Raw genomic sequence first — 27,930 nt, forward strand, 5'->3', positions numbered from 1 at the left:
ATCTGTTTGTCTGCCTGCCTGTGTATCTATACCTACATCATCAGTAACACTTTAATTTTTAAATGCTGGTTCAGAGATGCTATCTTAGTTTGAGTTCCCCAGAAGCAGACCCTTGGATGAGGATTCAAGTGCAAGCAGTTTATTTTGGGGGTGCAGGAAAATCTTGTAGGGGAGTGAAGAGAAAGCAAAACAGCCAATAAGTTGCCTTATCAAGCAAGTCAGCACTGAGGGCAAGTGGAGCTCACGTTCTGGGAAAATTCTCCAAAATGGTGTTAAACACATACCTCACTTACTTCCACATGGTGCCTCCTGAGTGGTGATGGGGTGTCTTGATACTAACTCTGATCAGTGGTTAGTTGAGGCTGCTCCCGAAGGAAGCAAAGTCTGAACTCTCCAGCACAGCACTTCCGTGCTGTGCCCAGGCAGAATGTGGAAGGACATTTTCCTACAACTTTGGGAAAGGCTTTGGCACAGAGACGTGGAACGTGCAGTTGGAAGCTGGCTGGGGCACCATGACATGAGGACTTGAGGGAAAGGGGCGGGGCCCAGTTTGCTCCTTATACCATTCAGACCTGCTTGTGCTCTGCATTAATTCCCTCCATCACGGCAATGCTTCTTCACGGTGGTGGCCAGCCACAGTGTACAGAATGAAAACTTCCAGTCGGAGGATTAGTGAAACTAATTACAGTCCTTGCTGCTGCAGTTGGGTCTGATGTTCTAATAAACATTCAGTATTTCCCTCCTCCACCAACCGTTCTAGATTCCCCTCTCACTTGGCAGTGCTTCTGGTGATCTAGGTCGCTTTTCTAGCGAGGTAACAGAGACCTTCATCTCTGAAAATTGCAAACCGTTGCTTATCGTGCCCTTGTTGGGTAACAGTGCATGCAGTTCCCATTTATGGTTTTCCAGGGACATGGAGGTACCATGAAGAGCCCCCAGTGAATTCCTGGGGTACCGTACATACTGTCTGTCCCCATTCTGCAGCAGCAACCTTAGAAGGATCTCGTGGGATAGTCCATATGAATTACTCCTGCTGGTAGAGTGACTCTTTCCTTAGCCCGCTGGCATCATGCTGTACCTCACTCTTCTCATGATGGTGTGAGACGACACGCCTACACAATGAGATGGAGTGAGGAGAGGCATTGTGGTTTAGTATTAGGTTCCTACTGACCTTCTGACTACACGTCAGAAGGATCATCTGCTTCCAGACTGCTTACGACAACAGGTAACAGAGAGGGGGCACCACTGGACCTCTGTGTAGACTACAATGATTTGTTTTACCTGTCGACAGAGTGTCAAACAAAAACCTCTATGGTGAAGAATTGGTCCCAAACTTTTAAGGGAGCTATTTTTAGAATCTTCAACTTGAAGCTAATCTCTTCCTGGGCCCCTTCTCAGGAAGTTCAGTGAAGAAAGCTTTCCATTTTCCCTCATCCCTCTCTTTCTTATGAAAGTATTTACTCTTCATCAAGGAAATGAAGAGTGAGTTTATATTGGAATTTTTATACTCAGAGTGGATTTAATATGAATTGGAGTTTTGAGAATAAGACAATTCTTTTCTTTTTTTTTAACTTTTTATCTTCAAGCGCAACGCAAGGCTCAAATTCACAACCTCAAGATCAAGAGTCACACGTTCCACCAACTGACCCCGTCGGGTGTCCCAAGACAGTACTAATTTTAATACTTTTAAGTATTAAAGCCAATAAACTTTTGGTGTGCATAATTCATATTCACGAGAGAGCTTTTCTTAGCTTCCTAATTATTAGTCATTCCACCTTTGAAATTATTGGTTATATATTTTAGTGACTTTGTATGTTGGAATCACTTCATCTATGAGAAGCAAGCCCAGGGAGACTTCAGGCATTGCTTAGTTTTGCTCTTCTGTTCTCAGGTATAAACTTGGGCAACGCTGAAATTGTGATTTGCAAATTGCTGTCAATGCAGAAGTGCTGGAGGTTGTTTTGAAGCCCTCTACTGTCATCCAACTCTTAGGCTCCAGCCTTTTTTTTTTACCATTGAGGCTGCTGACCTAGTGGTCTCCTGCATTCTTCCTGGAGGCCCTGGGGTACTTCTGCCACTTTTGGTAGACACAACAGTAGCAACCACAGAATTGTGGATCAAGGGATCCAGGCCATAATCGGTAGAGAAATTTTTCTGAAAGAGGCTGCAGCGTTACCACAGTCCCCGTGTGAGGATGGGCCAGCCAGCAGCCCAACATTCTGGGATTATTTTCTTCCCAGAAAATTCCTCTCCAGAAATATCTACATTGAAATTTATCCCATTTACCAGATTTCTCCTGGCTAGGTCAGAGAAGCTTTGCCCCCCACCCCCACCCCAAACCTTGTCATCCAATTCACAAGGGTGGGGTGGGCAGGAGGGAATCATGGGTATTCAAGAAAAGCTTCTCAGCCACACTAGCAGCCAGAGAAATGCATATAAGACAGAGATGCCACACAGGTGCACGTGAAGATTGGCAAACGTTTTACAGCTGGTATTTGTTATATATTGCTACATAACGAACTACCCCCAAACTTAGTGATGGTGCCCTTAAGATTCTGGGAATCCCTCTTATAACAAAGCGGGTCTAGGAGACACCCTCCTGACCTCTTATGACACCTCAAAATCAGAAAATGGTCTCACAGCTATACCCTTGAGGGATTCCCTCAAAATTTATCCTGAGACCAAATTTTACTGACAATACTGCAGATTTGATCTTTGCAACTTCTTACTTGGAGAACCTTCTGCTTGCTAGAAAGACCAGCCTGGCTGTCAACATTTCTTTAAACTGTGCTGTAGAACTAATCAGTTCCTTCTGTCATTTATCTTGATCTTGTAATTCAACAGAGGCAGCCAGAAGCAGCCATCTGTCCCTTTTAACATTCTGCCTGGAACTTCCCTGGCCAGATCTTCCTAGATGTGGTGGGTCTTGGAGTTAATTTCTGGGAAGAACCAGCCTCAGATGCCTTGTATCTTACATTTGCCAGAAGTGAGTAGAATGTGGTACCTGGATTACAAAAGGGAGCAAGCGGTACATCAGAAACTGTTTTAGATTTAGGACCTGCTGGGGAAAAGTGTGAATTCTACTTCATTACTCTTGAGGCTTGAAGATTGTGAGCTTGCAAACATATGCTTGCAGATAGAATTATCTTGCAAAAAACAATGTCGTATGCAAAATCTTTGAGGTGTCCACTATTTGTCAGGTAGGGACTCTCTGGAGAGTCACTAAAAATGTGTATGTGAGGTTGGGAAGCAGGAGAATATTTTCATTCAATTAACTATTATCTATTAAGCACCTATTTTTTTTTATAAATCCCCACATGAAGAACGTGGGGTTGGAACCAGACAAAGAGTGAGGCATAGTCCCTGCTTTCGAACTGGGTAAGATTTTATAGGATATGATTTAAAGGAGTATGTGAAAACATATGGTTATATCCCAAGTAAGCACTCATTAAATAATTGCTTTTTCGGGGCGCCTGGGTGTCTCAGTTGGTTAAACGTCTGACTTCAGCTCAGGTCATGATCTCAGTTTATGAGTTTGAGCCCTGCGTTGGGCTTTCTGCTGTCCGCACAGAGCTGGCTTTGGATCCTGTGTCTCCCTTTCTCTCTGTCCCTCCCCCTCTTGCTCGATCTCAAAACTTTTTCTTGTTACCATAGATCCATTCTTCCTTAATACAGAATCACTAATACCCAGAATATCCTATTTACAAAATAAATCATTCTTGTTGGAAACTGATGGTTAATGTGAATTTAACTCCTATCATCTGTAAAAAGGAAATTTATAAAAAAGGAAGAAACTTAAAATGTTGTAGTACAATGATACAGGTACTATGTATGGGTAGTACAGTATGATTCTGAAAGACACTGTTTGGAAAAAAGTATGGACTTATTCTGGGGTCAGGCTATTTTCTGCCTGTTTCCCAATTCCGTTCTTTTGCTTTCCCCCGCAGAGCGACATCAGACAAAGAGCACGGGCTTTGGGGTCAACAGATCTGCATTCAAATCCCAGATCTAGCACTTAAAAGCAGTGTGGTATTGAATGGGCTACTGTAATGTCTCCTATCTGTTTCTTCATGGGTAAAGAAGAGATGATTCTTTACAATCCTAGCCCATAATTCAGTGCCTAGCCAAGTGTAAGAACTCACTATTTGTTCCACTGAACATCAGACCCAACTGCAGTTTTCTGGGCACGTGGCTGGCATCTAAGGACAGCCAGCCCCTTGGCAGTGCTGTCATGCTGGTTATTCATTTGGAGAACATTCACCAGAACTGCTTCTACCTTACTTTATTTTCCTCCAGGTAACATGTTAGTCCAACCATTATCAGCTCTCTTCTAGATTAAATACCTGATAGGATCTCCAATGCTCAAGCATGCATTTGTGCTTCACACTCTTGCTGTAGTTCAGGTTTTCTGTTATCATTGCATTCAGAATCTGGATGCCATGAATTACAGGTCTGTGGGCTGAACTGCAGACTTGTTCCTATGTTATTCTTCATTTCTGACTTATGGCCATCCCCATGAGGTTTAAATGAAGACTCTGAGGTAGGAGCAGAGAGGGGTCAGGTTTGAGGACAGAATCCATTTGACATGGATGTTACATGTGATGAAGTGACCATCTGGTATAATGATCAGGGCAGAGGTCAGGGAGGGGGATGTGGGTGTGAGAGCCTGCTATGAGTGGGAGAGAAGCCACTGGAAGTCATAGTCTGCCAATATTTGTCAGATAATCCTTTTTTATTACCTGAATGGTCTTGTTTGATCCTGTTGCAGTTTTGCAACAGCACAGGGTTACCCCTGCCACTCATGGGCAGGCAGAGTTTTCTCCCATCCATACAATGCTGATGGAATAGACACCAGAGATACCAGCTCGAGATACCATTCAGATTAAATAAATACGCCTTAAGGAAAACACTGTGACTTTGTACAAGAGAATCTCCCTAGATTCTCCTAATTTTACAATTAACATCCTAAAACCCTGTGTATTTTCTTTCTTGGGGCCAGTGAAAACTCAAGGCCCCACGGAAAAGAAGCAAAATATGTCAATATGTTGGAAAAAAACCTCTAGGATACACAAGCCAGCTGTTGGTTTGGAAAGTGGTGTCCTAACAGTGCCAATGACTTCTTTGTCCAAACAGAGCTTACCAGGGTATATTTACAGGTTAATGATTTTCATAATAATTAAAATAAAAAGTTGATGATTGCTTTTGACCCATACAAGCCAATTTCTTACAGTTCAACCTAACACATTACCATATTCTAAGTTAATGGCTGTTTTTTTCAAGTTAGTATTTGGATTAAAGTTCCAATACTGAATTAGACTAAAATAATTAATTGAAAGCATAAGAGACAAGAAAAAATATATGAAAATTTAATTTATTAGAGAATAATTTTTTTTTTATTAAGTAAAAGCTTTAAACAAAAACCAATAATTCCACAAACCAACAATGACTCGGTAGCATGCAAGTACTGTAGGCTGGAGAGGCATGTTTGCTCTTAATGAATGTATATATAATAAACCCTCATTATGTTTGATTCCAGAATGTATGTATACATTGGCTTGGCATGATTCATAATTTAAAGTAAAATAGAAACATAAGGGCAACTTAAACACTGGTTTAATTTATATGTGCCAATTCAAGGTCAGTGACAAGACAGCTCCATTAAAAAAAAAATCTGAAGTCCAAAAGTCTTTCGGAAGCAGCCACATCCCTATGTACATTTGAAACTCGAAGGCTAAAAATCCATTCTTGATGAACACCATGAAGCAAAGGATGTATAACATCCACCACATATCCGTTTCAAAAATGGCATGTTTCCAAAATTATCCACCTCTTTACATGTAAACATCACAGTTTGAATAACTACAGAGAAGCCATCAGAATGAGTTCCATAATACTAACCCTCATGAGGCACCCCTGAGCTCTGTCTTAAAGCATCCACTTCAATCCTGGGGCTTTAAGAACATCTTCTTTACTTTAACTGTTGGTTTTACGTGTCCATTTTCATCTTCTTCATAGTTGACCCGGTCTCTTTTCTTGGCAAACTTTTTTCCAATTGTCCCCACCAAGGTCTCATATCTGTTAAGACGGTATGCAGCACAAGTTTAATTAAATCCACAAACAAATAAGATAGGAATCAAGTCTTGTCAAGAATATCAAACTATTCCGTGAATTATAACAAATATTCAAAGATTATAAAAAAAATCAAAGCTGTGATCAAAATAAATGGATTTAAAATTTATAAACTTTTCTATGGATGATTAAATTCTTCACTGTGTTTTGTTTTTGCACTATCCTGAATAAACTGAGATGTATATTTTAAAATATGTATTAGAAGCAGTACCGGTCATGAGCCCTCAACTGCCAGTGTGTGACAGGCATGAACCTGCCTGAGCCCAATTTAGAGAAAGGAGAAAGTCATCTTCCTGCTGGGGCACTCCAAGGAAGACGGTGGGGAAGAAGAGAACCCACGTGAGAGACAAAGAATGCCGGGCCCAGATTATAATGTGGTTCCAAGGTGACCGTTACCTTCTAGCCATTTCTTCATCTGATACATCGAGCTCCACTGTTTCACTTTCAACTTCCTCTGTTTTGTTCTTGGAGTTCATCTGAAGCATTAATTTCTGAAAAATACAACAGCACTATCAGGGCTGGAACAGGCTTATTAAAGAAACTGTTATCAATTATATTTGAAGGTAGAGAAACAGAAGTCACAGAATCTACAGGAGTCACCAAAATTTATAGGGAATTCTCTGTAATACTTTACTCCACAATGTGCTAACAGAAATCAGCTCTGAATGAAGAAAATAGTAAGACAAAAAGCGCCACTAGATTAGACTTCCTGCTAATATGTTTAAATTGTATTTTAGATCATAAATCTTTTTTTTTTTTTTTTTGAAAGAGAGTGTGCACATGAGTGGTAGAGTAGGGTAGAAGGAGACAGAGACAATCTTAAGCAGGCTCCATGCTTGGTGTGGACAAAGCCTGACGTGGGGCTCAATCCCAGGACCCTGGGATCGTGCCCTGAGCTGAAATCAAGAGTCGGATCCTTAACTGACTGAGCCACCCAGGGGCCCCTTGATCGTAAATCTTATTAGTTACTTATATCTAAAGCAGGCACACTGCCAACATGTTCTAGTGAGCAGGGGAAAGAAAAAAGCAAACTTTCAAATTTCCTCCAAATGGGAATGAATGGAAGAATACTACACTCAAGAGTAATACTAAATGCAATCTTTAAAAAAATTTTTTTAAGCTTATTAATTTACTTTGAGAGAGAGAGAGAGCGTGAGAGAGAGAGAGACAGCGAGCATTCCAAGAAGGCCCCATGCTGTCAGCACAGGGATGGATGCAGGGCTCAAACTCATGAACCATGAGATCACGCCCTGAGCTGAAACTAAGAGCCAGATGCTTAACCGACTGAGCCACCCAGGTGCCCCTAAATGCAGTTTTTGGAGTGGGGGGGGGGGCGGGCGGGCAGCACATTACTGGATGGAAGAACTGGGAGGCTGGCTCTGATATCCCCGGAAGGACCAGCTTCACTCTGGAACAAGAGGGTGGATAATGCATTCTACCTGATGTCCACGTGCCACGGATCTCTCCTCCATTCTTTTTTTCACATTAACCTTTTCTTGATAGTTACCCCCTGAGAAATTTTTTTTTTTTTTTTTTAACGTACAATACCTTCTTTACAACAAAGGCAGGACAAGGAAGGGACAGCAGAAGAGAAACCAGATTCAGGTGCTTTTCCAACATTTATAGGACTGAAAAGAAAATAATTCTGGGAACAGAAGCTCTGTGAGGGCACAGACTTTGGTTCTCTGCTGCACTCCAATGCCTCAAGAGGGCTGATGAACCACAGGTACAGAATAAATATTTACTGAATAAATGAACTCCATGCTAGGTGCCAGTAAAGACACATGCAACATTAAAAATGTGTTCTAAGTACATCCTGCTTATAATGAAGTAAGTGCTCTCAAGTTGGTACCTTTTCATAACCAGGTGTATACCTAAATTTTCTCATGTTTCATAACAGCTCAGATCTGTAAGCCAAAGAGTTCAAAACATTTTCCCAGAGAGAATGTATTCTGTGTTTCAGAGTACCAGTCCTGAAAGCCATTTTCTAATAGGCTCCCACATCGGAACCCAAGGGCCAGGCCAACTTCTTTTCTCACTGTACAAGACATACTGTGGAGTGCTTGCCTACCCCCAGCCCCAGTCCCTGGGCATCGAACACTCATAATCTTTGCTTCCCCCGCCTCCCCCTTTACCCCACTGCCCTCTTTCTCTTCCTCTAAATCTTTAAGCAGGCCAAGGCAAGGAAATTACATATTAAAAACAAACACTTTTAGGGTTGATTTTGTGTAAGGTAAATATAACATCTTAATTATCATGCATCCTCAAAAAATGGAAAAAAAAGAAAACCTACAATCTTTGAATAAAGATTTAGCTAATCTGGCGATTAGCTTGGTGAACTCTGGTTCTCTTCAGGCATCCTTATAGAGTGGTTTTCAACCAGGGGAAGTTTTGTTCACCAAGGGACCTTTGCAATGCCTGGATACATTTTTGGTTGTCACAAGTGGGCCATGTGTGTGCACGTGCACACTACTGGTATCTAGTGGGGAGAGGCCAGGGATGCTGCTAAACATCTCAAAATACACAGATAGCTACGAAGAATCATCTGGCTCCAGATGTGAGTGGTGGCAGGGCTGAGAAGCCCTGGCTTCACATGATAGTCATCAAACTAAAAATTTACATCATAAACCTCCATTTGGTTGGCCAAATACCTGATACGATGGCTTCTGGTACATGTGCCAGAATGCTAATAAATATTTGTTAAATGAATGTCTGTGCTTCTCTACAAAACTGAGGCATGGAAATTCAAATCAACAGCTCATAAGGTGAATATTTACTTTTCAAACAAACTTTCCAAAGGATTCATTTAAAACTCTATTTACAAGCTCAGATTAAAACCTGTCCATTAAAAAGTCAAATTACTCGATTCTTAAGTAACGTTTTCCATTAGAAAAGATATGTTTCTAGATGCAAGAAAACAATTTTTCATAATAGCATCGCATGAATAAAACCTGGACGTTCTTGTAAAAGCCCGGAGTTGAGATTCTAACACTCATGGAGGCGATGTCAGGAGTGCGTGCTGCTGTATTAAATTATCTACTCAACTCCACCACAACGTGAGGCAGCAACACTGCAATTTCTTTAAATAGCTACAGCGGTATTTCAAGACTTGTTATTTTCTATATAATGAGAAGAAATGCTACCCTGTGGGAAAAAACCTAAACCCAATTATTAGCAGAAAGAATTCAATTGGAAAATTTTAAAATGGGAAGCAATTATATTTAATACCTCAACCTCAGGATTAAATCCTCTGAATGACATTCTTCCATAGAGAAGGTCTTCACATAACAAGAAGCTCTGCTCTTCTATTATGAAACACCTAAGCAGGAAAATAAGCCTGTGTTAATGGCATGTCTTCTTGTAACAAAGCACAGCAAATAAAAGTCAGGATTTCAAATGAAAAATCGATCTTCCGGTTCTTAGCAGAATCAAGTAAAAGTAAGGTAAGACTTCTATTTTTTTTTAAATTTTTTTAACATTTATGTATTTATTATTAAGAGACAGAGAGAGACATAGCGTGAACAGGGGAGGGGCAGAGAGAGAGGGAGACACAGAATCCTACACAGGCTCCAGGCTCTGAGCTGTCAGCACAGACCCTGACGCAGGGCTCGAACCCACAAACCACGAGATCATGACCTGAGCCGAAGTTGGACGCTTAACCGACTGAGCCACCCAGGTACCCCAGTAAGGTAAGACTTCTAAAGTAGGGGTAGAAATAAAAACTGATGACCTTGGCCAGCAAAGCCATTAGAAGACAAGAGCTGGAGGCTGCAGGCACAGCCTTGCCTAAACACATTTAATTGGCATAAATGCCTACACAACATAGAGACCTAGACTATTTATGATAAACCTGAATTTTCCGGGGGCGCCTGGGTGGCTCAGTCGGTTGAGCGTCCGACTTCAGCCCAGGTCATGATCTCGCGGTCCATGAGTTCAAGTCCCGTGTCGGGCTCTGTGCTGACAGCTCGGAGCCCAGAGCCTGTTTCAGATTCTGTGTCTCCCTCTCTCTCTGACCCTCCCCTGTTCATGCTCTGTATCTCTCTGTTTCAAAAATAAATAAACATTAAAAAAAAAACAAAACACTTGAATCTTCCAAATCTGAAGCAGTTTCCTTGATGTTTACATCCCCAACCCCACCAACTTCTTACTAAGTTCTGATTAAATACCCTGAAATCAGAGTCCCGGCCAGCTTTAAGAGAGCGTATTAGCTGGAGCTCTTAGCTATAAACAATGACTGACTTCAGCAGAGAAGGAATTTATTGAAAGGATACCAGGTATCTCACAGAATCTCTGGGATAGTTGGATGAGCAGGAATGGAAAACAGGCAGAAATAAAGGTAGCTAAGTCGTCAACCCCCAACTGAAACATGGTAAAATCTATCCTGGTAAAATGCTGCTGCACCTCAGGGGGCTAATCTCTGGACAGCAGAGGGCACTGGGCGGCAACTTGTGTTGCCCTGGAAGGAGGATGCAGATGTGTTTCAGACTCCAAAAGGGCTTCCTCTGAGTCACCAGTTTATTACCCCAGTCCCAGGTAAGCATATCTGACTACAGCCTGAAACCATAAACGGATCAACCATGAAGAACACTGGGAAAGTAAATACCTGGCCATTTTGGCTTCTTTGGCAGAAAGCAGGTCCTCCTTGTCAAGATTCACTCACTTAGCCAACACCTATTAAGCCAAACTGTGTTCCAGGCAGTGTTCTAGAAGCTGGGGGGACAGCCATGAATAAGTCTCTGCTCTCAAGGAGGTCCATTCAAGAGTGGTGCCAGATGATAAAGATTTACATTATACAGTGGAAAAAGATGAAGGTCATTTCACTCCTGTCCTTAAGAGAGCAGCTGGTATCAAACTAGTCCTCCGACTTTAGCCAACGATAAAATAGGACTAAGTAGGAAACAACGAACAAGTCAAAGCACAGTGCTGTGATGCTTGAGAGAAAAAAACCAGATGAAGTAAGTTTTCTGACTAAAGGCAATGAATGCCCACCTTCTGACTGAAGGCAACATCTAGACTGTGGAGTGGGAGTGGGAGCCCAAACTAAGCCCGGTCTTACTGAAAGGAAAAGGGAAATTGAAGTTTGGGGATGAAGTATATGGGTCAAGAGACCAGAGGTGGGGAGATATATAGAGGAATTCTGGGATCCTTTATGCAAAATTTTGCATATTTGTTTCCCTTGAATGTTTGGCCAAATACTAGACTGTACACATGCAAGTCAAGTCCAACAGTGTCAGGGGAAAAAAACAATTTCCAGGAGAAGAATTACCTGGTACATTAGTTTCCTAGGACTGCTATAAGAAATTACCACAAAATGGATGGGCTAAAGAAACAAGAAATTTATGCTCTCAATTCTGTAAGTCTGCAATCAGCCTCACTGGACCAAAATCAAGGTGTTGGCAGAGCCATCCATGCTCCCTCCAGAAGCTGCAGAGAATTCATTCCTTGCTTCTCCAGCTTTCTTTTGACAGCCAGCAGTCTGTGGCTTGTGATCACTGTAACCTCTGCCTTCTCTTCTGTCTCCCTTTTATAAAGATACACGTGATTGCGTTTAGGGCCCACCCAGAAAATCCAGGATAATCTCCCCATCTAGAGATCTTTAACTTAATCACACCAGTAAAGTCAACTTTGCCATATAAGCTAACATAGGTTCCAGGGACGAGGACATGAATTTTATTTGGCGGACCATTTTCTAGCTTACCACCCCTGAGAAAGAAAATTTACCCTAAAATTGTACGTTAAACAAATACAAGATTTGCACAAAGGAGGGAAATGTTTCAGTTGTGTCTATCTAGAGTGGGGGGACCAAGCTGAATATCCTGTGGCATCGAAAAGAAAGGTCACCCTTCAGGAGTAGGACTCATCTAGCAAGACAGTCAAGGCCATAAAACCTACTCTAACAAAAACAGGGACCAAGCTGATTGGAATGTAAATCAATTGCCTAATGGAACAAATTCAACACTTTATTAAGGAAGGCAACAAATTCCAGGTACTCAACAATGTAATACATAATGTGAGGCCACAGTAAAAAGTTGCTAAACATGTAAGGAAGTAGGAAAATGTGACCCATAAACAGGAGAAAAACAAATAAATAGAAAAAAAGAGATGATGGAATTAGTACAAAAAGGATTTTAAAACAGTTATACTAAGTATGTTCAAGGATTTAAAGGAACACAGAAATGTAATGAAGACACAAATAAGGAACGTGAATTTAAATATGGAAATTATGAAAACTTATCAAATAGAAATTTTACAACAGAAAATACAGTATCTGATGTGAAAAATCAGAATTGTCCTCTATCTATTAAAGAAACTAAATTCATTATTATGAGAGAAAACTCCAGATCCAGATGGCTTCACTGGTGAATTTTATCAAAAATTTAAGGAAGAAACAATACCAATTTTACTCAAACTAAGAAATGAGAAGAGAAGGAAGGGACACTTCGAAACTCATGTTATGGCCCAAACTACAGGCATTGTAAGAAACCTACAGTGGAATATCCTTTATGAATATGAATGCAGAAATCATTATTAAAATATTAGCAAATTGAAAGAACTATATATACAAAACATATGAATACCAAGGGGTGATTTGTTTCAGAAACATAAGGTTGTTGTGAAACTGAAATCTCAAGATAATTCCCATGTTAACAGAGGAAAGAAGAAAAACCATATGATCAACTCATTAAAAATCATTCGACAGGGGTGCCTGGGTGGCTCAGTCGGTTAAGCCGCCGACTTCGGCTCAGGTCATGATCTCGTGGTCCGTGAGTTCAAGCCCCGCGTCGGGCTCTGTGCTGACAGCTCAGAGCCTGGAGCCTGTTTCAGATTCTGTGTCTCCCTCTCTCTGACCCTCCCCCATTCATGCTCTGTCTCTCTCTGTCTCAAAAATAAATAAACGTTAAAAAAAAAAAATTAAAAAAAAATCATTCGACAAAATACAACATCATTTACAAAAGTCTTCAGGAAACTAGGAAGAGAAAGGAAAATCTCTTGCTGGTAAAGGACATTTAGGAAAACATACAGCATTTTATATACTTAACAGTAAAATAGTTAATACTTTCTCCCTAAGATCAGAAACAATGCAAGGATGTCCATTCTTATCATTGTACTGGAGATGCTAGCCAACAACAAAGGAAGAAAAGGAAATAAAAGTTTTAATTTTCTTCTCTGTAGATGACAACTGCATATGGAGATAATCTCAAGAAATCTACACAAAACCACTAGAGTTGGTGAATCAATTTAGCACAGTACAGAATACAAGGTCTATATACAACATTTCTACGTACGTAAATACAACAATTTTGGGAAAAGGCTATTTGCAATAGAAATTAAAAATATGAAATACATAGGGATATATTTAAGGATATATACACAAAACCTCTCCACTCCAAACTACTAGCAATTACTGATGGATATTAAATAATAGCTAAATAAATGGGTATATCATGTGTATGGACTGAAGAACACAATTTTGTTAACATACCAATTTTCCTCAGATTGATTTACAGAATCAATGCAATGCCAATCAAAATCCTATTTTTCGGAGGAGGAAGGGAATCACGGAAAGAAATTAGCAAGCTGATTCTAATATTTATATGAGAATACAAAGGATGTAGACTAGCCAAAACAATCTTGAAAATAATAAAAGAAACCTTGCGCTATCTGATTTTACGACTTCGAGACTGCAAGATTCAAGGTTGCAATCCATAGTAATCAAGCCGATAGGATAGAAAAACTTACGGTGCAAAAGACTTGAGTCCAGAAAAAGACCCATACTAATACAGCATATTGCTTTTGACCACAGCATCAAAACAATGAGTAAAGAAAAATATTTTCTTTAAATAAATGGTACTGGGACCATTGATTTTCTATAGAAAAACAAAACAAAACAAAAACAGACCTTGATTTCTACCTCACACCACACAAAATCACACACACATAAAAATCAAAGACAGATCATACATAAAAATGTAAAAGCTAAAATTACAAACATTCTACAAGCAAACATAGAAACTATATTTGCAAACTTGGTACAGGCAAAGATTCACTAGACAGGACCCAGAAAGAACTAACTATAAAAAGCAAAAAAATGAATGAAACAAAACAAAAGCTACTGTTCATCAAAGACAACATTAATAAATAGGCAAGCCCACAAACTGGGAGAAAATATTCCCAATATATACATCTGTTAAAGGATCTGTATTCAAAAAATAAAGAACTCCTATCTCTACAGAAGTATGTAAGTTTTACCTAAAAAACAAAACGGAACAAAACCCTACATAATGATATGCATGCTGAAGTGTTCAGAGAGAAAATGTCTGCCACTTACTCTGAAATACACTAAAAATAAAATGGAATGACAGATGTATAGAGGGATGGATAAATATGTAATAGAAGATAGTAGAAAAAAATGTAACTATTTCATTTTTTAAAATGGGCAAAAGAACTGAATAGGGACTTCACAAAGGGAGATATAGAAATGGCACATAAGAGTTCTTTAACATCAGAGATATAGAGTTCTTTAACACAGTTAAAAGTTATAAACATAGTATAAAGAGTTATAGAGTTCTTTAACATAGAGATATAGAAATAAGCACATAAGAGTTCTTTAACATCAGTCACCAGGAAAATGCAAATTAAAAAGCATAATGAGACACCACTAGAATGACAGAATAGGTAAAAAGAAAAAGATAACATCAAATGTTGGAAGGACTGGAAAAATCAGAACTCTTACACTTCTTTAGTTAAAGTGTAAAATGGTGCAATCACTGTGGAACACGGCCTGAGAGTTTCTCATAAAGTTAAATATATATGCCAACCTTACAACCCAACAATTCCACCTTTACCAAAGACAAATTTTAAGCAGAAAGAGTTGGGGGGGTCCCCAGAAAAAGAAAGACAAAATCACAGCTTTCGTGATACCAGAGAAGTCATTCTAGGCCCCCAGCTATTTTGGGTGATCAGTGCCCTACTTGCTCAAGCACACTTCTAGCAGAACTTCCTAGGAGGTGTCAGAATTACAAAGAAATGCGAAATTCTCAGTAAAGATTTAAAAAAATTTTTTTTTTAATGTTTATTTATTTTTGAGACAGAGAGAGACAGAGCATGAACGGGGGAGGGGCAGAGAGAGAGGGAGACACAGAATCGGAAACAGGCTCCAGGCTCTGAGCCATCAGCCCAGAGCCTGACGCGGGGCTCAAACCCATGGACCGCGAGATCGTGACCTGAGCCGAAGTCGGACGCTTAACCGACTGAGCCACCCGGGCGCCCCCTCAGTAAAGATTTTAAAGGAACAAAGAGAAACCAAAAACACACACTCTACCAGGCCAGGAAATAGCCTAACCAGAGACAATAAACCACTTGTAAAACTCCCTGTGCTGTTTCAAAAGTAAGAAAGGCCCAGTATCAGGAGCCCAAGACCACCCATCCAGTTTATACTAACTGTGGGAGCATGCCCATTAGTCCCTTCCCCTCTGCCGACAGTTCCCTTGGCCTCCCTACAGTGTTAGTCTCCACCCTCGGAGGAGCACAAGCTTCATTCACATAACATAGGATGCATGTACAGGCATGTTTTCTAAGTACGCCTGCACTGCCTCATGTCTGCCTTTACATGCAATGACAAAGTTCCCCTTTCTGAATATTCATCCTAACCCTAAGTAAAAGAAACCCACTTGGGAGAGTCATGGCTTTGGAAGTCATTCCCTGTGATCTCCTTATTTGTTGCACATAAAGTTTGCTTTGTGGACAACTCCATCTCGTGTAGTCCTTATCTGTAACTCAGCAAGGAGCGAACTCACGTTAGTTGTAGTTTTGTCGTTTGGCTACAAAATGAAAATAGGACTCTATGCCAAGTCTGGAAGGCAATGAAGAAGAAAATGTGAAGACAGCTGGGGAAGAGCAGCTAGATAAAGGTCCGGAGAAGGCAGTGTTAAATGACCTGTCTGAGAAACAGGGAGGAGGCCTCCGTGAGGGAGAAGGAGTGACAGAAGGGAATGCTGGTAGGAAGTCAGTATTATTTTCACAGTGACAGTAGGATGTTGTTTTCTTCACTGTCTTGACCCTTACACAGAGGGTGCAAAAGCAATTATGAGTAAAAGTTCACCTTAGCATGAATTAAACTCGTGATACCATACTACACTAGTAATCATTGCATTATTCACTGTTGGTTTTCAAAGTCTTTAAAAAGGGAAAGAAGCCAATAAGAACGTTCTTGATAAAACAGTAAAAAATTTATTTTCATTAATCTCAGTCTTCAACAATATTCTGCATATATATATATATATGTCACTTCAAAGAAACAACTGACAATACTTGTTGCCAGTAACAAAATTCAAGCTTTCAAGCAAAAATTAGAATTTTGAATAGCTTGTGTATGGCATCTTGGGTTTGATAGCTTCTCAATACTTAAAAGATTTTTCTGATGAAACCGATGGTAATATTAATGAATGTTTTTTGAAATCATACAATGAAATGAGTTAACATTTAGAAAATCTATACAACTCACCGAACTAGCAGTTTCCAAATGAGAAATGCATGATGTTATGAAATCATGCATGGATAAAAGGTCTATTCAAAATGTAAGGTAGACTAATGATTATGAAAAATTTATTGATGCTTTGAGACTCCATGCTGCAGTTAACTGTAAAGAAACTATTTATTGGGTTTTGGAGTAGCGTCGAAGAATTACCTGGAAAAGCTATTATAATACTCCTCTCTTTTCAATTACATCATCTGTGTGAGGGTGGATTTTCTTTATATTCCTCAACCAAACCAACAGACTACAATAGGTTGAATGCGAGGGTTAAGAGAAATCACCCAGAGAATCCACACATCTTCTATTATGCCAGACACTGAAAGATTTGCAAAAATGTAAAACAGTGCCATTCTTCTCACCAATTTTTTTTTTTTATCTTGGAAAACAGTTATGTTTTCATGAAAAATATGTTATTTGTGCTAACATGTTAATGAGGCTACCTATAGAGTGAGCATTTAAAAAATTTCATTTTAATTTCTTACACAGTAAATATCAACATGAAATAAACTACACAAATGGAATCTCTTCAGGGGTTCCAAATAATTTTACAAAATGTCAATGGTCCTTGAGCCCAAAACTTTGAGAACCTCTGTTCTTCGGGTTCCTCTCTACCTGGCTCTCTAGTCCAGCCAGCACCTCACCTCCTTCAGCACCTCCCATTCCCTGAGACAGCCTAAATTCAGGCACACATTCTCCTGAATTTTTGTTCAGCCTTTTCCACAAATGTGAGATTCCTTCTCAATTGCCTAATCTTGGTCCTTGGGCAGTGCAGCAGATAAAACCTCATCCATCTCCCAAATCAATTACCCCCCTCAGGAAAGCATCATAACTACTCTCACTTCAGACAAAAGAAAGAAGCAGGGGCCAGGAATGGATTCACAGCAGGACCACTGCTCCCTCAGAGGGCCTTTCCCAGGGGTTTCCATTAACACAACAGCTTTAATATAAAAAGGGACCCAGATGTTATCTACAAGCATAGTTTCAATAATTAGGAAAATTAATAGAGTTAGCAAAAAATTAAATATTCTAAAACTTAACTATAAGCATTCTTTATTTTAATATCCTAATTCTTATTAATGAGGACCCATAATTTTATTTTATTATTATTTTTTTTAACGTTTATTTATTTTTGAGACAGAGAGAGACAGAGCATGAATGGGGGAGGGTCAGAGAGAGGGAGACACAGAATCTGAAACAGGCTCCGGGCTCTGAGCGGTCAGCACAGAGCCCGGTGCGGGGCTCGAACTCACGGACCGTGAGATAATGACCTGAGCCGAAGTCGGACGCCCAACCGACTGAGCCACCCAGGCGCCCCTATAATTTTAGAGTCAAAACACATCCAGGATATTACTGATTTCATCTATTTTTATAGATGAGAAAGTACTCAAAAAAACTCAGACTTGCCCTAAATCCACAAATAACATGCATGGCAAAGCAGGGGAAAAACACCTGGTAGGGAAGCAATTCTCTATGGGTCTCTCCTGTGAATGAGGCGTTAATTGCCCTTTTGCTCTGGAACATCTTTTCAGGGATGTGTGTATAGTGAGCGGCTTTGAAAGGCAGAGCTACTGTCTTCCTTCAGAGCAAAGTGCAGACTTGCTTAATGTCCAGTATAATAATGTCTCTCTTGGGGCCAAGGGTAAGTTGGCTTGCATTCCAGTATCAAAGATAACAGGAGTCCTAAGTTCAGGACTTCTCAGCTGTGATGCAAAACTACTGTGGTTACCACAAACAGGTGGGCCTCACCACATCATCCCCCACGGGATCTGGGGAGCAAGTAGGAAATGATACAAAACAGATACCCACAGTGGGTGTTGTGCTGTGAGTAATGAAGTCCTTGCGTCTGACCCAAGAGTCTTATACCTTCCACCAGCATCCGTGAAACTGTGGCAAGCTAACCTGTTAGTTTACAGTATGATCTCAGCTCTCACAGTTCCTAACATTCATTAGGCCACAATATGCAAGCACAAGAAGCATGGTAGCCAAATACATACTTTTAAAGCAACATCCTGTGGCAAAAAAGCAATTAAACTGGCTATTCTCTGCACTGGGGCACATCCTTTGGAGAAAATCAATATGGCAAAAATACAGTGAAATCTCTGATCTGGTAAATTCTTCTAGGAATTTATACCAAGCATCTTCTATCAGGTTCCCTGGAAACAGACTCTGAGACAGAGTTGTGTGCAGAAGTATTACTGGCCGGTGCTGTTTGGGAGATGCCCCTCTATGGAAATAAGGACGCCAGGAGAAGGTGACCAGCAACGTGGTTACACTAAGGCCTCAGCCCTTACGAACAGCTCTGGACTTCGGAAGGTCCTGTGGTTGTTCTAAGTTGAAGCAAAGCAACCAGATCCTCAATCCGCTACACAGCTTAGGCATTGGCCAGGGGTATCCCTTAAGGGGAGGTGTGGACTGAATAGTCCTAAATGTCATCACTGAATTGTAGCGATATGGCTGACACTACAAACGGCATCCTCTAGACTTCTAGAGCAAAGTCCCCAATTCCACAGATAGCAGGGACCCTCTGGGATAATTCAGATGATACCACCACGGAAGGATTCGCAAACACAAAAGAGCAAGAAGGAATGGGCGGATTCCATAACAATCAAGTATAAGGAAATACATGTGCCACCAGAGTTTACTGTGCTTTATAGGACTGACCTGCTGTGGTGAGTGCATCACATATATTATCCATTTACTTCTCATATGGTATGATACTATTATCACACCCAATATACAAAGGACATGAGTTAAGTAACTTGCCCGAGGTCACAAGTAAGTGGCAGAGCTGGGCATCAAACACAGGTCTGCCCCTTTGCAGAGTCCATGCGCTTAATTAACCAATCCATTCCACTGGCTCCCTACTTGGGATAAAAATACACATCCTGAGGACATTCATCCATTTTCCTCTCCACATTTATTTCTCATTATCTTCCCCTACTCCATATCTTGGGAGGCTGATATGAATGCTATAAATGGAAGTGGTCCTTTGCAGTCTGGAACCAGGCTTCCTTCCTGTGGGACTACCTCAGGCTGGCTATGCCGTCTTATGAGGGTAGCAGCTCTTGGAAGATGCACTCGCCACATCGCCTGTCTTCCGATTCAGTAACCACTCCCTCCCCTTGATTCTCTGGGCCTGGAGTGGGAATTATTCCCATCACACAAGCTATGATGAATGCACTGTCCCTGGTGGCTTCCCTGTGTCCTGCCTATACCTGTTACACTCTCCTAAAATTACCCAATATGACAGTGTCCTCTTTTCCTGACAACAACTTGACCCAATACACGCATCTATACACAAAACATGTGCTGAATGATGGCAGAAGCTTATTATTTACCATTAGGGTCTGACTCTTTGTATCCCCTGCAAAATACGTATGTTGAAATCTTAACTCCCAAGATGATATTAGGAGGTGAGGCCTTTCAGAAGCGGCCAGAGTCATGAGGGTGGGGCCCTCATAAAAGGGATTAGCACCTTACAAAGGAGACTCCACAGAAACCCCTAGCCCCTTTCACCAGGTGAGGACATGGTGAGAAGGCACTAGCTATGAACCAAGGAAATGGCCATCACCAAAATATGACCACATCTTGATTATGGATTTCCAGCATCCAGAACTGTGAGAAATAACATTTCTATTATTTATAAGCTACCCAGTCTATGGTATTTTGTTACAATAGCTTGAAAGGATGGAGACATGTACCTCCTAGGAAAGGAACCTAAAGGTCATTTTTCTGGGAATAATATGTTGGGGGGATGGGGGGGGAAGAATACTGAAAACAGGATAGAAACCATCCTGCCTTTCAATAAAAGTAAGTAACAAAATATCTGGAATACTTTGTGTAAGTTTAGTCAAGGTATAAAATTAAATTACAGCTTCTTACCAGTAATGGTCCCTTCCTGCCACCCTGCCCCCAAATCTGCACAGCTCCTGGCATTATCTTCCCCTCCTTCACTGCCATATTGCTTCCTCTGAGAAGCAGTGGAAAGAAGCAAACAGAGAAGCAAGCAGAAAAACAAAGTACCTTCCTTCCATATCTCCTGGGGGGGGGGGGGGGGGGGGGTGGAGACATGCTTTCTGTCTTCAAAGAAGGGACACCTAGCCTTCCAGAAAAGATCCAGAGAAGGTCAGCCAAATGAACAAGGGAATTTTAACATGTTAAAAATGAAAAAAATTATTAGGTAAAGAAAATAAAAACTTAAATTGCCTGAATCAGCAACATCTTCAATCATCGGACAAAGTTTAAATAAAACTACTGTCCCATAGAGCTTACTAAGGTTAAAAAAAAAAAGCAACTAGAAGAAATGAGAGTTTTAAGAAGAATTTAGATAAAATCAATGGATGATATGAATCTATCGCTCCTTCATTGAAAACTATTTATCAAGCGCCAACCAGGAGGAACAATCTAGCATGTTATCCCAGCATTAGCCATGACCAGCTGGTGGACTCTGGGCAAGCTATTCTCTCTTAAGCTTCAGATGCCTCAGCTATAAAAGGGATGGAATCAGAGTAGCCAGCTCCTAAGTCGGCTCTGAGGATTAAATAATTAAGAGATATAAAGTGCTTAGCTCAATTCCTGATACATGCTAGAGACTCAATAAATGTTAGCTAAGATGATTGGTATTAACAGCAGTAAAAATTAAAAAAAATAAATAAAGGAAACAAACCTAAAACTCTTGAATTGCTTTTAAGAAGCTCAGCCTGATGAAGAACTCTATTACTCACACAGAACTGGAAAGCCCTAAAGTACACACCTTCAAACTTAATCTTCAAACTTACTATGACAGGGAGCACAGGGCCAGAGTCTTATAAAGGCCCCCCGGTTATTACCAGAGATAAGCGGGTTAGATTCATCTATTCAATATAGAAAAAGAATAATGTTATAAATGAGGGCCAGTAAAAATGTATAAATCCAAGTAGAACTTATATAGATTTAATAATTTTAGAAAACTATTTGCAAAGCTAACTCAAGAAACCGAACAGGTATTATTTTACAGGCTTTGTGTCACTGGAATGAAGATGTCGTATTTGCAGGGATTTCCCTCTGAATGCCCAAAGCATCACTGATATAATTTCTAATAAACCTACTCCTTTTCTTTAAGCTCTGGCAAATCCAAGTACCAGTGCTCTTCACTAATGATTTTCTTTTCTTCCTCTTCTAGTTGTCTCTTGGTCTCTGAGTCCAGTCCCCTTTGCATGAACTGTCAAAACAAAACAAAATCAGTGTCAGCAACTGGTTTTCCCAAGTTAGAGTGGAGGAAAACACAGATAACTTTATTCTTCCACATGCTTTCCCTCGTTTCTTCAAGAATCCCATCTCAGGGGTGAGGGTGGAGGTGGTGTGACCAAAGTAGCTTAGCTCTGCCCTAGACGGCATCACACCAGACTAGCAGGGAGCTGACTAGAGCACACAAAAAAGTATGTGGACTTCCTACAGAAGACTTCAGAAAGATCTTTACCACACTTTAGTCTGTCTAATTTAGTAAAACGAGCAATAAAAAACTGTATTCAATCAGTAGCCCATAAATATTTCAGTTTTACATAGTGGCCAGTGGGGAAAGGCTAAGACAAAAGACACAGATCATGACGGGCAGGTGGAGACAGAAAGTGAGAGGGGCCAAAAGAAGGTGAGAGACTCAGTACTTTCTGAATCTCTCACCGACTCATGGAGCCCACTGGTCTTCATACCTGCTGATCTTAGTGTGGAATGGCCTTTCTCATGCTCCTCCACCTGGCCAACTCCTGGCCCTTCTGGTATAGGAAAAACTACTCCATCCCTGTGAAATTATCTCTGATACCTGTAAGCAAAATCGGGATTTCTCTCCCAGATGCTTCATATGACACCCTCAAATAGTCTCACCACATTTTAATTCCTTGAGCATCTGCCTCTTCTGAAGACCTTGAGGGCAGGGACTTTGTCTAGATTGTCTCCTTCCTCACTTTTAGCATGATGAATGATGCATAGTAGGGGCTCTGTAAACACAGACCAAAGCAAAGCTGTATCTATAAGCCTGCTCTTCACGTATCTCTATCCTCTGAAAGGCTGCTCATCTCTACGGCTGCTCTTTATTCTAAAACGTGCAAAAGTACAATTCAAAATGGGCCAGTAGAGAAACACACAGTCCAGCTGCTGGTCTCTTCCCACAACAACTACATTTCCTCAGGGGAACCAGTGAACACACTAAGAGGTTGATCACAGCAAAACGATAATGTATTAATAAGGGAAAAAAATAAATTTAGAAAACATCCAGGAGCCCCTACCTCTAGCAGTTAGGTCTAGACTTCCATTGGTTTCCACTTATCCCTATTTGTTTCTCTTGTCCAAGCTCTATATTACTTTTCCCTTCATTCCAACCTTCCCCCAAACATAAGCATTTTTAGGTATAAGGGCTTTGCCAATGAATGCTAAATGAAATGACAAAACTTGAAAAATATTTACAAATAAAATACAGTGATAACATCCAGTTCTGCTGAGGACGTAGTGAGACTGAATCACTCATACTATTGCTGGTGAGAATATGAAATGGTACAGCCTCTGTGGAAAACAGCTTGACAGTTTCGTACCAAACTAAACATGCACTTACCATATGACCCAGCAATTGCCCTCTTGGGCATTTTATCTCAGAGAAATGAAAACTTATGTTCACTCAAAACCTTATACAGGTATATTCATGGCAGCTCTACTTGTTAATAGCCAAGAACTGAAAACAACCAAAATATTCTTCAACAGGTGAATGGTTAAGTCCTAAGGTACTTCCAATGCATGCAATACTACTCAGTAATAAAAAAGGAAGGAACTATTGATATACTCAACAACTTAGATGGATCTCAAGTGAATAATACTGAGTGAAAAAAGCGAATCCCAAAAGGTTACATCTTGTATGATTCCATTTACATAACGTTTTTGAAATAACATAAGTAAAGAAATGGAGAACAGACTCATGGTTGCCAGAGCTTAGGGAAAGAAGAGACTGGGTTGGCTACAAAGGGACAGCTTCAGGGAATCTCATGGTAATGCAACAGTTTTGTATCTTGAATGTGGAAGTAATTACATAAATCTGCTCGTGATAAACTGTATGGAAATCCCTCTCTCTCTCTCTCTCTCTCTCTCTCTCTCACACACACACACACACACACACACACACACGTAAAACAGTAAAATGAAATACTCTGTGGATTGTACCACTGTCAATTTCCTGGCTTTGTACCGTACTCTAGCGATATAAGACAGGGAACAGAAGAGTACAAAGGCTCTCCCTGTACATTTTTTTGCAACTTCCTGTGAATCCATCATTATTTTATTTACTTCTTTATTTAAAAAAAATTTTTAATGTAAATTTTTGAGAGAGAGACACACAGAGTGCAAGCAGGGGAGGAGCAGAGAGAAAGGGAGACACAGAATCCGAAACAGGCTCTAGGCTCTGAGCTGTCAGCACAGAGCCTGATGCGGGGCTTGAACCCACAAACTGTGAGATCAGGACCTGAGCCGAAGTTGGACGCTCAACTGACTGAGCCAGCCAGGTGCCCCTTTCATAATTTTAAATAAATGTAAAAGAAATGCTTGCACTCTAAAGTGTTTTGCAGTCTTCCTTTCTCCTTTTACCTGTGTCTATAGCTTCACCACAGGAAAGAACTGGCAGTTTCTGGAATGCATATTCTGTACTTCCCAGTCCTTCTGTCTCTGCTACTCAACATCATGTTTCCATTTTCTACTCAGCAAAATATCAACTTGTAAAGGCCCAGAGCACATGTCCTTTGGGTCTTCCTGTGTTTGGCCAAGCTCTTCACCGACTTGTTCCCATAAAAGAGTACCTTTCCCTATGTCTAAAAGCCTTATAAACACTAGCTTATTGTTCATTTTGCTTCTTCTGTGTCTCCCAAAAGACTGAGATTCTGAATAGCAGACCATGTCTCTTATTCATCTTATATAACTAGGACTCTGGCTGCCCTTGGTACTCAGGAAGAGTTCAATAAAGGTTCTCTGAATGTAAGTCTGGACTTGCTTTATTTCTTCAGACTCTCTTTCCTGGGTGGTTCTCTTTAAACCCAGATGCCTCATTTCATCTTATATTCTTGGTAATACAACTCACCAATCCTGCCCAACTGCTTTTTTATCTCCTATTTTTAGTCAAGTAGTATTTATGGCATACAAAATAGCTATCTATATATGTATGCTCTGTGCACATGGCAAGGCTGGAACACCCTGTGAATATAAAATCAAGCAACTCGATTTAGGTAGCAATCCAATTCTCCTGACTCCACAGCATCTAAGAACACTCTATAAAGCTTAGTGATTTGGCTTTACGCACAACAGAGGACCTAGAGCTGGTACCACAAACTATAGTCCTTAGGCTGGATGTCTGGTGGTGTAAATAAAGTTTTATTGGGACAAACATATGCTCATTTGGTTCTGAGTTACAATGGCAGAGGTGGGTAGTTACAGTAGTGAGTGGCCCAGAAGCCTAAAGTATTTTTCATCCGTCCCTTCACAGAAGTAGTTCAGCAACTCCTGTCTTAAGAGTCCAATAGAGCTAAAATGACACTGAGAACTGCCAACTATATCCTTCACTTTCTACTTCCCCCATCATCTCCAGCTCCTAACAGCTGACCAAGTCAGAGGATTTCAAGTACACCTGAAAACAACTGTATTAGTATTAAATCCTCCACTCTTTTATTCTTGCTCTATACTTTGCTCTGGCTGAACAGCTACACTGGATACAGCAACCTAATGCAGCTGCTTCATTCATTCTCGTAGGAATGGATGTGCATTATACTCCACTCTGTGCATAGTATCTCCTGCTGTCCTGCCAAAAAGCTCTTTTTCATCAATGATTGAAGCTGATAACTCACCTAGAAAATATGTGTAACCTTCTCCCCCCTTTTCTTTGCTTCCAATGTCCTGTTGAGTCTTTCCCAACCACTAGGGTAGGGGTTGATACTTTTTTAAGGTAACTTCTTCCTTCCTAACTCTTGAGTCAGATCTTTGGTCAAAGTCTTACTCAGCGTATCTTCATTTGATGTACCTGCTTTGCCAATCCACTCCACTGCTCTGATTATAAACGAGAAGTCAAAGAAGACTCTGTTGGGTAAAAATTCAAAATTTGCTAATATGTATGAAAAAAGAACTTCAGAAATTATAAATGATATGACTTACCCTCCACCCTCAGTCTCCTATCCATCCCTAGTCATACCCTAGCTCAATCCCATTCGAATCTGGCACATGCAACATTTACTCTCCAATCTTTCGAAACATTATTTATGCCTTGCTTCCTTTTTTCTGGAAATTACTCTTTAAGCATCTAACACTGGGTTCAGAGACAAGCAGTATGGAATAGTAGTTATGAGCAGGGGATGTGGAGCCAGACTGCCTGGGTTTGGTCCTGTCTATACTACTTATTAGCTGTGTAACCTTAGGCAAGTTACTTACTTCTCTTTTTCTGTGCTTCAGCTAAAATAGAGGAATAATAACTAAACCTACTTCACAGAATTATTATGTGGATTTCATGGGTTGATACATGCACTTAGAACAGTTGTCTGAACACAGAGCAGAAAGTATAAATCTTTGTTATTATTCAAGTTTGAAGGCCTGGTTGTTTCCCGTTTTAGTTCCTGTATTCATTTTATCTACACTGGTCTTTTTTTTTTCTCTCTTCCACTTTGAAATCATGTTTTAAAAAAAATTTTTTTTTATGTTTATTTATTTTTGACACAGAGAGAGAGACACAGAGCATGAACGGGGGAGGGGCAGAGAGAGAGGGAGACACAGAATCTGAAACAGGCTCCAGGCTCTGAGCTGTCAGTACAAAGCCCCACGCCGGGCTCAAACTCACAGACGACGAGATCATGACCTGAGCTGAAGTCAGACGCTCAACCGACTGAGCCACTCAGGCGCCCCTAAAATCATTTGATTGTTAAACTGATTCAATTTCGGGGACGCCTGGGTGGCTCAGTCGGTTGAGCGGCCGACTTCAGCTCAGGTCATGATCTCAGGGTCAGTGAGTTCGAGCCCCGCGTCGGGCTCTGTGCTGACAGCTCAGAGCCTGGAGCCTGTTTCGGATTCTGTGTCTCCCTCTCTCTGACCCTCCCCCGTTCATGCTCTGTCTCTCTCTGTCTCAAAAATAAATAAACGTTAAAAAAAAATTTTTTTTTTAAAAACTGATTCAATTTCGAAACTAAAATCAATTTCGCTTAAAGCTGACATTCACCTCAACTGTTATAATTCTCTCCATTCCTGCTGCCATTGCAACCAGATCATCAGAGCTTCTTGTTTGGTCTTTCCGACTGCAATTTTGTCCCTTGTCAGGTCTTTCTTTCACCAATGTAGTCTCTACAGGGCAGTTAAGGTAACTTTGAAAAGTAAGAAGCACAGCTAAGATGCCGCTCCCCCTGCTCAAAAGCTTCCTCATCATGCTCACAAGATAAAGGGAAAAAATCCTTCATCTGGCCTAAAATTCTTCACATGTTGTGGCCACTGGCTACTTTTCCAGGCCCACATTTTGCTACTTGTCTTCCAAGCACATCGACTTATTTTTAGTTCTTGGAAACCTCAACAGATGTTGTGGTCTTTGCGTCTCAGACTTCTGAAGTCGCTTTCCCCTCGGTTTGTGCTGCCATGCCCCACCCTCCCACCGACCCTTGCAGTCTCTACCTGAGGGCCCGTTCCTGCCCAAGCGCAAGTAAGTTCCCAGGGCTCCCGGGGCTCTGAGCATCACCTCACTTGGTGCTGCGCCACCCTGCTTGCTTACGTGGTCTGTCCTATCTGTCCGCGCGCTTTATGAGGGAAGCCGCCGGATTTGTAACCTAGTTCCCGGTGCCTAAAGCAGAGCCAGCGCTAAGTGAATGAATGAACGTCCGAACTGGAGGCCCTCCGTGGCCTCCCCAGTGGCCCCGCGCGCCCGCCGCCTCGGCCCCGGCCGGGTCGCCAATCCCAGGTACCCCTGTGGCCCGGCCCGCCTCCCCGGCGTCCCCACACCTTCATGCGCAGCAGGTTCTTGGACAACTTCGTCTTGCGCTCCGCCGCCATATTGGCTCCTGCTCCGGGCCGCGGGCCACCACCAGCCCCCGCCGCGCACGCGCACTGCTGCCTGCGTCGCGGCGTCGTCTTACGCAGCTCGCGTCGCCCCGCCCCGTGGTTCCGCCCCGTTTCTCGCGCTCCGGCGCGTCCCCGGAATCTCCGCGCGTCGCCTCAGGGAGCGCTCGCCTCACGGAGGAGCTCGGGGTAAGGACACGGCTAGCGGTGCCGGGGTGAGAGGGACTTGACACGGGGAA

The 27,930-nt window shown here is 41.3% G+C and overlaps 1 protein-coding gene across 9 annotated transcripts; it reads right to left on the minus strand.

Moving 5' to 3' along the window:
• Window positions 1-27,930, minus strand: MPHOSPH6 (M-phase phosphoprotein 6). 9 transcript variants are annotated; one of them, XR_006211920.1, is made up of 7 exons: window positions 26,868-27,181; window positions 21,751-21,863; window positions 9,358-9,448; window positions 6,526-6,620; window positions 5,899-6,075; window positions 4,344-4,535; window positions 1-1,112 (listed from the first exon to the last, which is right to left on the minus strand). XR_006211920.1 is itself a non-coding variant. In XM_042969581.1 (7 exons), the coding sequence occupies exons 4-7, from the start codon at window positions 21,858-21,860 to the stop codon at window positions 5,940-5,942; spliced, it is 432 nt and encodes a 143-aa protein (XP_042825515.1). In that variant the 5' UTR covers window positions 21,861-21,863; window positions 22,523-22,635; window positions 25,513-25,741; window positions 27,635-27,930; the 3' UTR covers window positions 5,596-5,939. The 9 variants fall into 9 exon arrangements, 7 of the variants coding, with proteins under 7 accessions (XP_007082893.2, XP_042825515.1, XP_042825516.1 ...); XR_006211921.1 differs by lacking the exon at window positions 1-1,112 and adding an exon at window positions 2,964-3,004; XM_042969581.1 differs by lacking the exons at window positions 1-1,112; window positions 4,344-4,535; window positions 26,868-27,181 and adding exons at window positions 22,523-22,635; window positions 25,513-25,741; window positions 27,635-27,930 and having other exon boundaries at window positions 5,596-6,075.

This window comes from Panthera tigris, chromosome E2, assembly GCF_018350195.1.
Source record: "Panthera tigris isolate Pti1 chromosome E2, P.tigris_Pti1_mat1.1, whole genome shotgun sequence".
NCBI classification, from domain to species: Eukaryota; Metazoa; Chordata; class Mammalia; order Carnivora; family Felidae; genus Panthera; species Panthera tigris.